Source organism: Sycon ciliatum, chromosome 13, assembly GCF_964019385.1.
Source record: "Sycon ciliatum chromosome 13, ocSycCili1.1, whole genome shotgun sequence".
Classification (NCBI taxonomy): Eukaryota; Metazoa; Porifera; class Calcarea; order Leucosolenida; family Sycettidae; genus Sycon; species Sycon ciliatum.
The window spans coordinates 19,097,897-19,111,466 of NC_088655.1; the positions used below are offsets into that span (position 1 = coordinate 19,097,897).

General features: G+C 47.6%; 1 protein-coding gene across 1 annotated transcript in view; it reads right to left on the reverse strand.

The window, feature by feature from the left end:
• The window catches only part of LOC135829721 (uncharacterized), a 193,439-nt gene that overhangs the window by 145,500 nt on the left and 34,369 nt on the right, over positions 1–13,570 (reverse strand). The window contains exons 8-12 of the mRNA XM_065342114.1: positions 11,219–11,290; positions 6,589–6,660; positions 4,015–4,145; positions 2,504–2,797; positions 563–745 (exon numbers count right to left, since the gene is read on the reverse strand). Of these exons, the coding sequence (XP_065198186.1) occupies positions 563–745; positions 2,504–2,797; positions 4,015–4,145; positions 6,589–6,660; positions 11,219–11,290 (752 nt within the window). The remainder of the gene's footprint in view (positions 1–562; positions 746–2,503; positions 2,798–4,014; positions 4,146–6,588; positions 6,661–11,218; positions 11,291–13,570) is intronic.

Genomic DNA, 13,570 nt, shown 5'->3' on the forward strand with positions numbered 1-13,570 from the left:
CCTTCACCTTGATTAACAACTAATGTCGTCGGAACTCACCACAACAGGTCAACTCCCACTGTCATCCACTCAAGCGACCTGCTCCAGAGTCTTAGGCTGCGTTTACACGGAGACGAAACGAAACGGAGCGAAAACGCGCCGGCCTAGAATCGTTTGTAAACCGTTCACACCAGAACGACAAATCGTCTTGAACCGTTTACACGAAAAGGGAAAACGGGCGATCAGGCTGGAGTTAGCACGTGCTGGATTGGCGCAAGGGCGGGAAGTAACACGTTAGTTGGAGTTGGCAGGTGCTGGCGGACGCAAGAGTTGGAAATATTGTCCCGCGCTCCGTTTCCAATCGTTTTCACTGTTTTCACCGTTTACGCGAGAACGAAAACGTTTTGAAACGATTCAAAACGCTTTGAAGTGGGTTTCCATTTCATTTGGTTTAGGTATCGTTTTTAGGGCATTGTCGTGTAAGCAATAGTAGTAAAAGCAACGACTTCGTTCCGTTTCGGTCGTACTTCGTTGTCGTAAACGCAAATCGTTGTCAATCGTTGTTGTGTGAACGCAGCCTTACCTAAATGACACGTTGGGACTGCAGGAGACCATTGCTGGCTGTCATTGCATGTGATAAATGACTGTCCAAGCATGACATATCCTGTGTTACACGTCACAGTGTAGTTACTACCGATCCTGTTGGGAAATGGCGACGGTACGAGAATACCATTGAGAACAGTTGGTGTCGGGCAAGTTGCTCCAGCTGCATTGGAAACGAGAATTCAAGAATCTAATCTCACTGTTGATAGATAACTATCAGGGAAATGCATGAATGAGATGGAAAAGGAAGAAAACGTACCTGATATACTCAGTGACGGCAATATACCCAGGGGCGTCACAGTGTTGCTGGGAGTGGCACGACGGGGGGGGGGGGGGGTCGGGGGTGCCCTCCGGAGGAAAAAATAAGGATTTTTCGGCTAACAGGCCACGTTTTAGCACTCTACAGCCGCAAAGGAGGGTTCCCCTAGCACTTATTAGACAACCCCACTCCAGCTCCAAAAACATACTTCTCATGGATTTTTCGTATTTTCTGTATATCGTAGGTAGCCAAGCAAGGCAAATGGAACCCATTCAATGATTCAGGGCCATTGCCCTCGAAAAAATCGCAAAATCCGAAGTACAAGCGTGCTGCGCGTTCTAGCGTCAGCGGCTATGCAAAAACGTATGTCGTGTCCTGCAAAAGTCTGCCGCGTCGCGTACACTATGTACACGTCCGGCCTGGACTGTCGCGAAGTAATTATTTTAGTTGTTTTTTAGAAGATCCTTTGTTTTTGTTCGGTGGGATTGAAAGATCTGCCAGTGGACCGGAGAGCTACAACAATGGAAGCAGAAGAAAGCGCTTGCGGAATCTTCTCTGTCTTCGTGGCAACAGGACTTTAGTTTGCGAGAGACTTTCGTCCTGTCGTCGCGGACGAAATTCTTGTTGCTGCTACCAGAAAACTTGGGGAACGAAACGATCATAAATCGTTATAATATAGGTGAAGCGGGTCGTGTCGGTGAACAGCTGCAGAATATTCTGCCGCCATGGAGCAGTCCAAACACTTTTCAGCTTCAGAGAATGAAGCGCTTCCCTTTTCCGTTGACAAGCCCTGCGTTCGCGGGTGTAATGCATTTTCGAATCCGCTTGCAGTAGATCGTCAGGAGGCAGATGTACTAGGTAGGTGTCGTTGTGGAAAGAATTATTATGTTGTAGCTGACAAGTGACATACATGTAGTGTCTCTTGACGTGCTGATCGCCATTGTAACATGGTAGATCTTGGAAATTTTTAGTTTGCAGTGAATGCGTCCGTGAGGAATCCATTGTCTGGTTGTCTCTAACCGTGACTGCAACCGCCTATCGTAATGGATAGCCGCCTTGAGTCTTGGGCAATAGCTAGCTGCTAGTGCTAGTGCTAGGCATCAAGTCTGTATGCTCCTTGCAATGAAAGTAACAGTTGCGATGTTTTGTACAAGTCCGAAGATCCTTGAATTTTTTTATTGCTTTTTCGGATGAATTGGGTGGACCAGCCTGGACGAAAAGTGGTACGACCATGGTCGTAGTGGTCGTACCGTGTGTGACGCCCCTGATACCCAATAGGTAATTCACACAATAGGTCAATCAACATGCATCGGATCGTTGTAGCGATACTTTCACCTGTTAAAAGTGGGGAATCCTGGCTGAAAAGTGAAACTAATAGCTGATAGCGCAACAGAGAAATCTCCCACTGGATGTACTACACAGCTATTTCGTCTTCTTGCTGAGAACATGCAACTTCGATGTCAACTGCGCGGAAAATCATCTGGAAATGCACGAGTGCAGCTGTGTGAATCCACACTGTCGGGTTCCTTGTGAATCTCTCGCAGCAAAACGTATATGAACATGTGCCTGTCATGTAAAACCCTTTTTACAATTGCACATGTGTGCTGCTTGCACTAGTGATGGTGTAAATGTCGATAAAAACTACATAACAGAACGACTCACGGATTTGGATTGTTGTGGATGGTGATTTGCAGTATTTGATGCTGTCACCAGGACCTAAGCCATAAGCAAATAATGAGTACGTCGCATTTGTGTCGATAGATGTGATATCCAAAGTGCCAGTGATGTTGTTCGTGCAGATTGTATTTGTTGCTCCCAGTGATGAAACGCTTGCCAGGTGAGTGCGGGTGTAGTTAACACACAATTTGCTTATGCTGCTGATGTTGCTCAGTGAGACATTAGCACTGACTCTGGTCCTGGTTATATGCGATATTGAGAGGTCAACTTGGATTAGGTCTGCAGGGCAGAAAGGAAAACATGTAAATACATTTTTTTACTTTTCATGTTTATATGGTTTTCAATCTAGAACGTGAAATATGACTTCCAAAATGGAGCTCCACATTGGAACGTGCATTTTCAATGCCAAAGAGGACCAACTCACGTTCAAGGAAAGCATGAATATATTGAAGTTTTACATGGCTGGGAAGAATCTGCAACTTATTACAAGACTAGATATGCATGCTAGGCCAAGCCAGATACATCCGCCAAGCATGTCTTGCTCTCCTACGCACAGCAGCTCGTAGATACATGTATAATACTGTGACATTTTATTTTCATGCGCACCGCAAGCGTGCATGTATACTTGCAACAATTTTATTCACACAATATCTTGTATCAAGTAAGGTTCAGTTCATTCAGGGCTGTCTCCGTATCTCTCACCAACTTATCCAGCTGCGAATAGTCGTCGCGGAGTACTGAATCTCGTTCGTCACTCTCAGCGCTGCTGTCCGCATCGCCACTTCGTGTCACGGAACGCTCAAACTCGTCGTCTTCGCTGCCTCCGCTGATGGCGTATCATCTGAGCGAAACCTCTTCACTTTCACCTGATTCTTCTTGCGGGGACTATCACAGGCAGCGGAGTATCTCTGGAGATCCAGCTGCCAAATATTCTAGTCGCTCGTGCTCCATCAAGAATTCGTGACGGGATCGTTCCGCCAAGAAATTATTTGTTCCGCTCTCTTTTCAGCGCATGATTTGCAGACGCTACCCAGAGCACAAACGCCTCCATGGGGGCTGAAAACGCCTACCTGGACGTCCCAAGTGCTTCGCGGATAAACTACAACTGCAATGACAACAAATTATAGCGAAGCCACCAAGAGGAAAGCACTTTCAAAGCGATATCGCAAGAAGTCTTTCCGCTTTGATCGCGGTGACTAAAAAACGACATTGGTTCGGTTTTTCGCAAATATTGGCATTTTGAAAAATCGCCAGGACCCTGGTTCTTGCTGCCGATGCCTCATGTGACAATTTCACAAGAGAGAGTTTAGAAGCTTTGTCACAACTCTGAGTTTCACGTATTACTACGATCATCAGGCAACTGATGGATCCAAAACGGGCAGCCAGAACATAAGGGGGAGCAAGGTGCGATATTCTGAGGTGTGTCAATGTGACAATTTCAATATTTGGTCGCAGTCACTGGAAAGTGGTGATTGGCAGAAAATGATGGAACTCACTATTGGTGACGTAGTTGAGAACATTCTGGTCAACTTTAACATAACCATTCGTAGCACTGGCACTGAGTGGCAGCACAAACACAAAGCTACACAAGTCCTCTGAAAGTGTGAACCGATTCTGCTGAAGTGTCCTGAGAGGCAAGAATATAACACATGCAAGGAATAACAAACAATTATGCACCATGATCAGCCATAGCAAAAGAGAAGGGAGGGTTTGAAAGAGCAAATGGCAAGCCGAAGTATGTCATCGCCGCGACTCTTGACAATGATAACTAATAAACTTCCAGGTTCAGCAACTTTGCAAAAAAAGAAGTCGTTACCTACTGATTGCACTACAACTTCAAATATTAATATATTTTGACGATGACGACTAGGTCAATGACAACAACGATGACTACAACAATGCTGGAGACGACAAATGTGACGGCTTATGCCTAGCCCACTTTAGTACCACCCAGTCGACCAATTTCATGCCGGGGTCGGTTTCGGAGCATCGGTCCAAAAATTCTGCCTACTTCATGTAATAGTGTGGGCCAGTGTGGCCAAGGAAGACGAAATTAAAGATGATGAGAACAACGACAACGATAACGATAGAGGAGGCGGTGGTGACGGAAGTGGCAAAGGCAATGACAAGAACAACAGCAAGCTAATACGGATACCGGCGGAGGATCTGGCTTTTCAGAAGCTCAAAGTCCCGTCCGGATTCCACAGGCATCCCAACATATGGCTGGAGAGCAGAACCGCTGAGGTGGGGGCTAAGGAGAGCCACCCAACTAGAGGTGGGCACTCTGTACGTAATCATGAAGCGTTTAAAATTGGTGAGGCATACTTCGATGTCGCAGGAGGACTTCAGCTGGCGAACAGAGACTTTCGGAAACTCGGGTCCCTCTAGTGCGACTAGTTGCGCCTGTATAAAAGGCACCGGCCGATTATGCCGGCATAATTATTGGCATAATTTGGGGGTTGAAAACTTGGGAGCATAATTTGGCATCCTTTGAGGGGTGGGGGCATAACTACACGATTGTACCGCAGTTCTAATATGTAGGTTACACAATTGTGTAGAACCTGCAATGCACCTGATCAGTGCCGGTGGTCTGCATGGTAAAGGGCTCGGAGGTCATAAAGACGGTGCTTTCAGTGAAAGCAAGGAAATCATAACAATACAATAGTGTATGCTCGAACTCGCATTCTTCAAAGTAACTTACTTCTGAAGTAGTTTTATCACACTGATACAGTACATGCAGCAGAAGATGCAAGTGAATCAGCCTTTACCAGGTATCCCAGGGCAGACGAGATAGTGACGGGTAGTCCGCAAAGCTCGGCGTACATGTACATATTTTACTGTAAAGTCCACTGCAAACGCCCACTTACCAGCGAACGCCCACCCCAGCAGGTCCATACTATTTTTGTCTTTTTCAGGTCAATATGCCGTAATGACAGTATTTAAGGCGTTATTACGACCAATCATGGAGTACATGCCTCTTGTGTGGATGGGAGCTGCGCAGAGTCACCTCCAGCGACTGAACAATGTTCAGCGCCGCGCACTTCAGGTTATCGGCCCTCGTGCACACCTACCTAGCCTGGCCATCCGCCGTACTATTGGCTCGCATACCTGCCTGCACAGGCTGCATTACCTGCCTGGTTCGCCGCAGATGCTCTCTGTTTTACCACCACGCCATATCCCCTCTACCAGCCCAATAACTCGCAGCAAGCTCGATGGTTTCATTGGCTATGACTACCAGCTCCAACACCAGCTGCCTGCATCTGCCCCGCTGGCACTGAAGCGCTCGTTCCTACACTGCAGCATTACCAATTGGAACTCTTTCACTGCCACTCTTCTGTCCCAGCCTTCCAACAGCAAGGGAATGCAATCATTTAAACGACCTTTTATCGCCATCTACGAAGCACAAACTGGCTCTGGGCAGTCGAGTCGCTATGATGCTGTTCTCGTCTACATAGTATCATAATTTCTCGGGCACACTCGCTGGTTTTAAGTCTTACCTTCCCTTATTTTTATGACCTGCAGAGTTCTATCTGTTGTTTTTTGGGGACGTGTTTATGACCGTGATGCCGAGACGTCAGGTTGGCCGAGCCATCAATACTTCACCATCACTGCTGCGTCTCAGTGCAGCGCCTGCTCATCGGGAGTCACGCTTGTCCTAGTTTCTGTACCATTGTCGTTCAATATTTTTTTCGAGCTGGGTATGTGAAAATAGTGAAAATAAATAAATAAAAAGGGTTTTTCAGAGAGTTTGGTGGGAACGGGTGGCCGGGGTGGGGAGGGGCACTTTTAACTGAAAATACTTACAGAGTTTGAAGATTACGCTGGTCTTTGAAAATACTTACAGAGTTTGAAGATTACGCTGGTCTTTGAAAATACTTACAGAGTTTGAAGATTACGCTGGTCTTTGAAAATACTTACAGAGTTTGAAGATTACGCTGGTCTTTGAAAATACTTACAGAGTTTGAAGATTACGCTGGTCTTTGAAAATACTTACAGAGTTTGAAGATTACGCTGGTCTTTGAAAATACTTACAGAGTTTGAAGATTACGCTGGTCTTTGAAAATACTTACAGAGTTTGAAGATTACGCTGGTCTTTGAAAATGTCTACAGGCAGGCTGGTAATTTGGTTGTTTTCCAGAAATCTAATGCAAAAAAAACAGTGACAAGCAGTACATCTTACGAAGGACATGATTAGAAGTTCTTTGAATTACCACTAGGGCTTCTTCAGTCTCAATATGCACTTCCTTCGATTGGCTATAAGATGCCTGATTGACTGCGTAGCTTAACGGTCGCAAGGTTTCACAAAATTCAAGGGTTTAGATGCAAGATCTTGTACTTCTGCTTTGTCATCTTCCATTCATTTGCTTCTTCACAGTAGGTGCACTGTCATCGCCCCATTGGCCTGCTCTGGTTGCCAATTTAAATCAATGCAAATCAAATATCATAAAAAAACTTGAAAACACCAAATTTGAGATAATTATTATTTTTTCAGCTCAGTGCAATCAAAAATTCTTGGGACACATTCATAGAGAATAACATATTCAAAATCTGACCAGAACCATTGTAAACTGGTACCCAGATATGGACTTCGATAAAAATCGTCCATCAAATGAAACCAGTCTTGGTAATTACACTAAGTGAGAATTTGCGGATTGGTGTGTGTGTTTAGGGGAGGGGGGGGGGGGGGGGCGGGTAGTTGTCCACTATCCAAAAAAAAAGATGGAATGTACACATGTATATGGCATTTCCTCCAAAACCTGCAAGAAGTCTCCTTGAGTGATCTGTGAGCAGACTCCAAAACCTGCAAGAAGCCTCCTTGAGTGATCTGTGAGCAGACTCCAAAACCTGCAAGAAGTCTCCTTGAGTGATCTGTGAGCAGACTCCAAAACCTGCAAGAAGTCTCCTTGAGTGATCTGTGAGCAGACGGCTGTAATACTTCTATTGTCTATATAGTAGTAACCCCTGAACGAAAGGCGCCAGGCCGCACCACGTTTATTTTACATTACATAGTCCCCCTATTCAGCCATATTGGGACACGTTCCTGCACATTACGCCGGACCCTTCATCCTTATTGTCCGCAAGCAAACAATTTTCATGCAATTTTCTCGTCGAAAGCCACTTCTTCCGACGTGAGAGAGGTGAGCAATATGCTCCACAGATGGGTTTGCCAGGATCTGGAGAGTTCAGATTAGAGGAAATGAACTGTACATGAAAACGTGGTGAGGGATTTTCCCCTATCATCCTACAGTAAGATCGGGCGCCGAAGAACACCTCGCCGAAGAACGCCCAGCCTGGAAAACCGGCAAAATTTAAGAACAGTCTAGGCTGCGCTCGAGCCCCTGCGTTCTTCGGCGCCCGATCTTACTGTAGGAGACAGATTTTCGAACAAACCTACTACTTGTCGTAGCCCACGTATAATATTGCAGTTTTGAGGTATCAATGCCAACAAGTAGAAAAGAAAAGGACCGTAGGCTGCGACAAGTAGTAGTAGTTTTGTTCCAAAATCTGTCTCCTGGATGATAGAGGAAAATCCCTCACCACGTTTTCATGTTTCTTGGTCTTTTTTCTTTTCTATAAATTTCCCCTGGATCCCCATCCGAGTCCATAGACGTGAATGTAATAAAACAACCGGATACAAGATGCAATTAAAGCTATTCAACACACTCTACCTGCTTTTTTACACTAGAAGAGAATGCCCGAAACCTGGACTGCACTGAAGTGGAGCTGATGGCTACTGGTCTATGGAGTGGCCCTGGAAGGCCGACTAGCCACCTGCTGTACCGATTGGGTCGCGGATAGGCGAATATCCCCGTGCAAAGCTTACCCCTGGCCATGAGCAGCACTTCAATGCTAAATTAGACGCCTGGATCCAGCAAAGCTGGCTGAAAACGCATGACGCAGCTGGCCATGGACCAACGGGCGCCATCCTCCCCCTGATTGCCAAGTGCCAAGAACGCAAAGGCGCCGACACCAGTTCGCCCAGTACTGGACTATCATGGTCCGAACCAGCTCAGCCACAGCGCCACCCCGGCTTCAACACCCTGTGTGTGAGGAGAAGCTGCACAGCTCGCGACAGGCTTGGGGTAGTTTCCACATCCTGGGCATACGGAAGGCGTACCTGCAGGTCCATCTTGATCCGTCGCTGGCGAGATTTCAGACCATCATCTACGACTACAAGCGCAGGCCAAATTATTTTCATGATGTGCATAGCCTTCAGCCTTGGGATTGCGCCAAAGCTGATGAGCCTGATCATACAGTACTGGTACCTACCCTAATGTGGACAACTACGTTGACAACTTCTTTGTGTCTGTTGAACTCCTCGCCACGGTGCAGGACGAGATGGTGAAATATGGCCTGCCCACCAAACCTGCTGAATATTTGCGATCTGCGCGCGTCTTTGGTCTTCTGATTTAAAGCTCAAACGACGTTCTGCAATGGCGACGAAGCCCAACGAAGCACGATGTGTTCCGCTGGTGTGGTCACCTGCTTGGTCACAACCCTGTTTGCTCCTGACTCAGGCCATACACTAGCTACCTGAAGAAGCTGGCTTACTAGCTCACTCCTGGGACTCCAAGGTGCCACCAGAAGCATTTAGCCCCTGCCAAGTGCTGTACTTGAGCAGGAGAACGCAAATAATTGGAACCCTGGGCAGAAAGCAGAGTGCTCCTGTGCCCTGCAGTAGCAGTGTTCTACAGGGCTCTGTCCTGGGTCCGATACTGTTTGGTATTTACACCCGAGATATCGCTTCCTTGGCAAAACCCGTACCAACAGTTCAGTTCGCCGATGATATCGCACTCTACTGTAGCAAGTCCACAATGACAGCAGTATCTGTTGCCCTATCGATGGCTGCAACAGCACTAGCAGACTGGCTGAAAGACAGTGGCCTAATTCTCCATGAGATGAAAAGTCAAGTCATCACAGTCAGCACCAGGCGGAGTAATGGCACTCCAGCCACCATGAAATGCCACCAAGCAGCCACCCTCCCATCCGGCTGAAGCGCCTAGTACCTCAGTGGCACCATTGACGACCGGCTATGCTTCGTTGAGCATGTTGCGACAATTGTCAGCAAAGTATCGCAGAAGGTTAGTGCTTTGTGGCGGGATAGGCGATGACTGGCCCTCGCAGCATGCATCGCCTTCATGAAAGCCATGGTGATGCCCGGCCTGCTATAAGGCTAAGACTGCTACTACTCCTCCTGCCTTACAGCCCAACAGGTGGATCGGCTGCAGAAACTCCAGAACCGGGCATGGCTGGGCAGTGTTTGGAAAACCACCAGGTACTTCCGCTCACGTGCTCCTAGTGCTAACTGGGCCTGTTCCGGAGTAGTAAGATAGTCCGCCAGGAAGCTCTTACGTTTCTATGGAGGTGTATTCATGAAAATGCAGGTCCACCACTATGTGCACTAGTCTCCCGCCCAACTGGAAGCAGAACTCGCCCTCCGGACTGAAGATGGCCTTCATCTGCCACAAACTACATTGTAGGATCCGGTCTGGCACAAACCGGTTTGGTTTCGCTGCCTCAACTCGCTGCCTGCAGCTGTTCGTGGTACCCAATTCCTAACGCAGTTTAAACTGGCAGCCAAACCCCATACTCTTGACCACTGGTATTCATTTGATTTTCCTCGAAACCTGTGCTCTGTACGGTCTAGCGCTATTGCTCTTTTTCAATTCTTCCTTATCTCTCTCTCTGGTATTCGCATTCCTGTTATTGGACGTACTTGCCCTTTTGAATCGCGAATTAAAATAAACACAAGAACCACAACAACAACGACAACGACAACGACACCGACACCGACACCGACACCGACACCGACACCGACACCGACACCGACACCGACACCGACACCGACACCGACAGCGACAGCGACAGCGACAGCGACAGCGACAGCGACAGCGACAGCGACAGCGACAGCGACAGCGACAGCGACAGCGACAGCGACAGCGACAGCGACAGCGACAACGACAACGACAACAACAACAACAACAACAACAACAACTTTAGCCGGAAAGGAAGCCTTGGTTGTCGCACTACCTTTGTTTTCTTCTATTTCTTATTCACATTATTATGATTTTTGGCGGGTTCGTTTACTGGTTGCCATGGAGACTTTTGCCTGTTGGTTCCGTGAATGTCAACAACGGTTTGAACATGCATCTTGCATGTAAAACATCTTGGGAGCAGTGCTCCATCTTCTCGGCTGTGACAATGTTGCCGCCAGCGGTGTGCTCAGGTGGCGGGCTGACTGTGTTGGCACCATTCGTGTTACCACTCCTATTGCTAAGGGTGAGCGGGATGTCAACTTCCTTACTTTGATGAACCCTGGTAGCATGCCATGTTAGATTTGAATTTCCTTTTTCTTGCAATGCGGACATGGCTTTTTACTAGGAGAGTCTTTCGCACTTCATTGTTTGTTGGCTGTAGTGGTAGCCATTGGTTGCTTTATAATTAAAATAAACCAAGGACAACTCGTTTCTTCTCTCTAGTAATATCACGGCAACGTGGATTGAGCACCAGTAGTGTGTCAACTGTCCAATGCTACTCAATAGTACCATATTGTATATGGAGATTAAAAATGAAGAAAAGGGGCTGTAGAAGTTGTTTTTTTCTTCAGACAGTTGGGGGGGGGGGATGAACGGGCAGCTATACATTAAAAAACGGATATATTCGTTCTTTGTACTCAAAGGGTTAAGTGAAAATACTTACAGAGATTGAAGATTTACTTTGTCTTTGAAGATGCCTGCAGGCAGGCTCGAAAGTGAGTCATGATGAAGGCCTCTGTTGCAGTAACAACAGTGACAAGCAGAACATTTTTCAAAGGAAACCATTAGTACGTCTTGGACTTACTAGTACGGTTTCCTCAGTGTCAAATCATATCACTTAGAACCATGCAAGTTGGAAGGATGTTGGTGTGCGCCACCAAGCAGTGCTAGAGCTTTTAGCCAGTTAGTTGTAGAACGTCGCAACCATCGGTCAGTGTCGTGCAATGCTATCGTAGGAGCTGATTGTTTAGTAACTGGTATCGTTAGTGGACGTTATACGTAACTTGAAGTTCCTCTAATTAAACAAACGGCAAGGAGACTATAATTTGATAACTTGTAGTAACCTCTTTTACGGGCCAATAAAAAATAAAAAATCCAATCTGAAGAACAATGTCAATAAAGCCGCTCATAACGCTAAAAATCAAATCAATTCAGGAAAATTCAATTCAATTCAAAGTCGTGACACATCCGGTAAAAAACAGCAAGAAATAATATCTCGGTGCAAAAGAAGAAAAAAGGAAATAAAAAGCCGCTTCATTTTAAAGGACCAAATGAAGAAAAGCAAAGAAATACCCACATCAGCGCTAAATTGCACCTTAAATTATAAACAAAAACATGACGCGTCCATTAGCATTGAGGACAATGCCATTAGCGAGGTTATACACACCACTGTTACATCCGTCCCTCAGCCATGACTAGTGGGCGCAATGCATTTACCGGTCGATGGTATGCAGAGCGAGCCCCTCTGATGCACATAACTGCAGCTCGGAGGAGTGCAAACGACAGACGGCATCTGACATAGGCCATAACCTCGCCGTAGGGCTTGCCATCATGCTGTGCCAGCATAGCGCATAATCGCTTCAAAAACCGCAAGCATTCTGGGGATGCACTGCCAGCCGTGGTGAAGACAAGCGGGGTAAAATTACCACGGTCAACATTGGCAATCCTTTCGCTATACTGCAGCTTCTTTTGCCTCTCGTGCTGGAGAAGGAGGTCAGCGATGGGCTTCTTTGCTTACGAGGCGGCGTCAGGATGAAAGACTCGAATGTCAAGGAAAGTGTTCTGTGCCCTTGTCCAAAATCCACGTATGCGGACGTCCGATCGGGCATCATGTGCCGTGTTGGTGCTGGCAGCTCTGAAGACTTCGCCCTCCAGCGGCGCGAGCAATGGTTCCACAGACACGTCAGGGCACACCTCCGTGACTAAGTCCGCTATCATGTCTCGTACCTCATTATGTCTAATGGTAGGGAAGCCCCCGGTTGGGCAGCACATCGCATGAGCCGCAGTAAAATCCTGGCCACACACGCATTTCTCCGGGACATCCCTCAGTGGCCATCCGTACCTCAGCGCAATGGCATCGCGGAAGTCGCACTTGGACAGACTGAAGCCGTGCTCACGCAGCGGAAGGGTGTGGAGCCAGCTCGATACACCCTTGGCCGAAAGGTGTTCCAACTGGCGGGCGGCAAGCGGAGTAAGTGTTTCCTTGGCGCTCATATACCGCTGTTCGTCATGTTTTAGCCGTTCCGCCAGAGCTGCTGACTTGGCTCACTGGGCTGAATGAATTGCATGCTCTATCGATATCGAGGGCCTGGACCGGTCATTCTGGTAGAGTATCTCCAGCGTTTGATCTGATGTGATTTTCCTCGACGTCTCCAGAGCCCCATTAGCCATTTGAGACAGGGATGGCACGGCAAAGCCACCCAGGCGTGTGGGAAGCTGAAGAACAGCCCATTCGTTGTCCGAAAATGCCTCCCTGCCAGTTACCGCAGGTATCAATACCGTGCGCATCATGTCATCCATCTGAGAGAGGCAATCGGCTGGAAAAGGTACTGTTCTGAGGAGGTAGGTCCACCGGCCGCGAAGACCATGTGTCAGGGCAGCATAGGCTGCATGCGGTTCTGTGCGCGCAACATCCGATAGTGCCTTTAGTTCCGTAATCCACTCGCCTACTCGCCGCCGCACATGCTCGGCAACAGCATCAGACTCGCCAATGTAGGAGCCTAGGTATTTCGTGGCGCCGGTCACGATACGTATGCCAGTACCAGCAAACATATTGTAGGCTTCCTCCTCCTGCTCGGGCTTCACGAGAAGAAGCGTTTTCTCCGGGTTGGTGTTGTATCCGTACAGCTTGCCTTGTTCCTCAACGCTGTCCCACCATCCACGGAGACGAGTCAACTGCCCACCCGCACCAGAATCATCTGCATACCACGTTTGCCGTACGGTAGGATGCACAACCTGCAGTGCCTGGACTAGAGGGAGCGTCGCTAAAGCGTAGAAGACCATGGACAACGGGTCA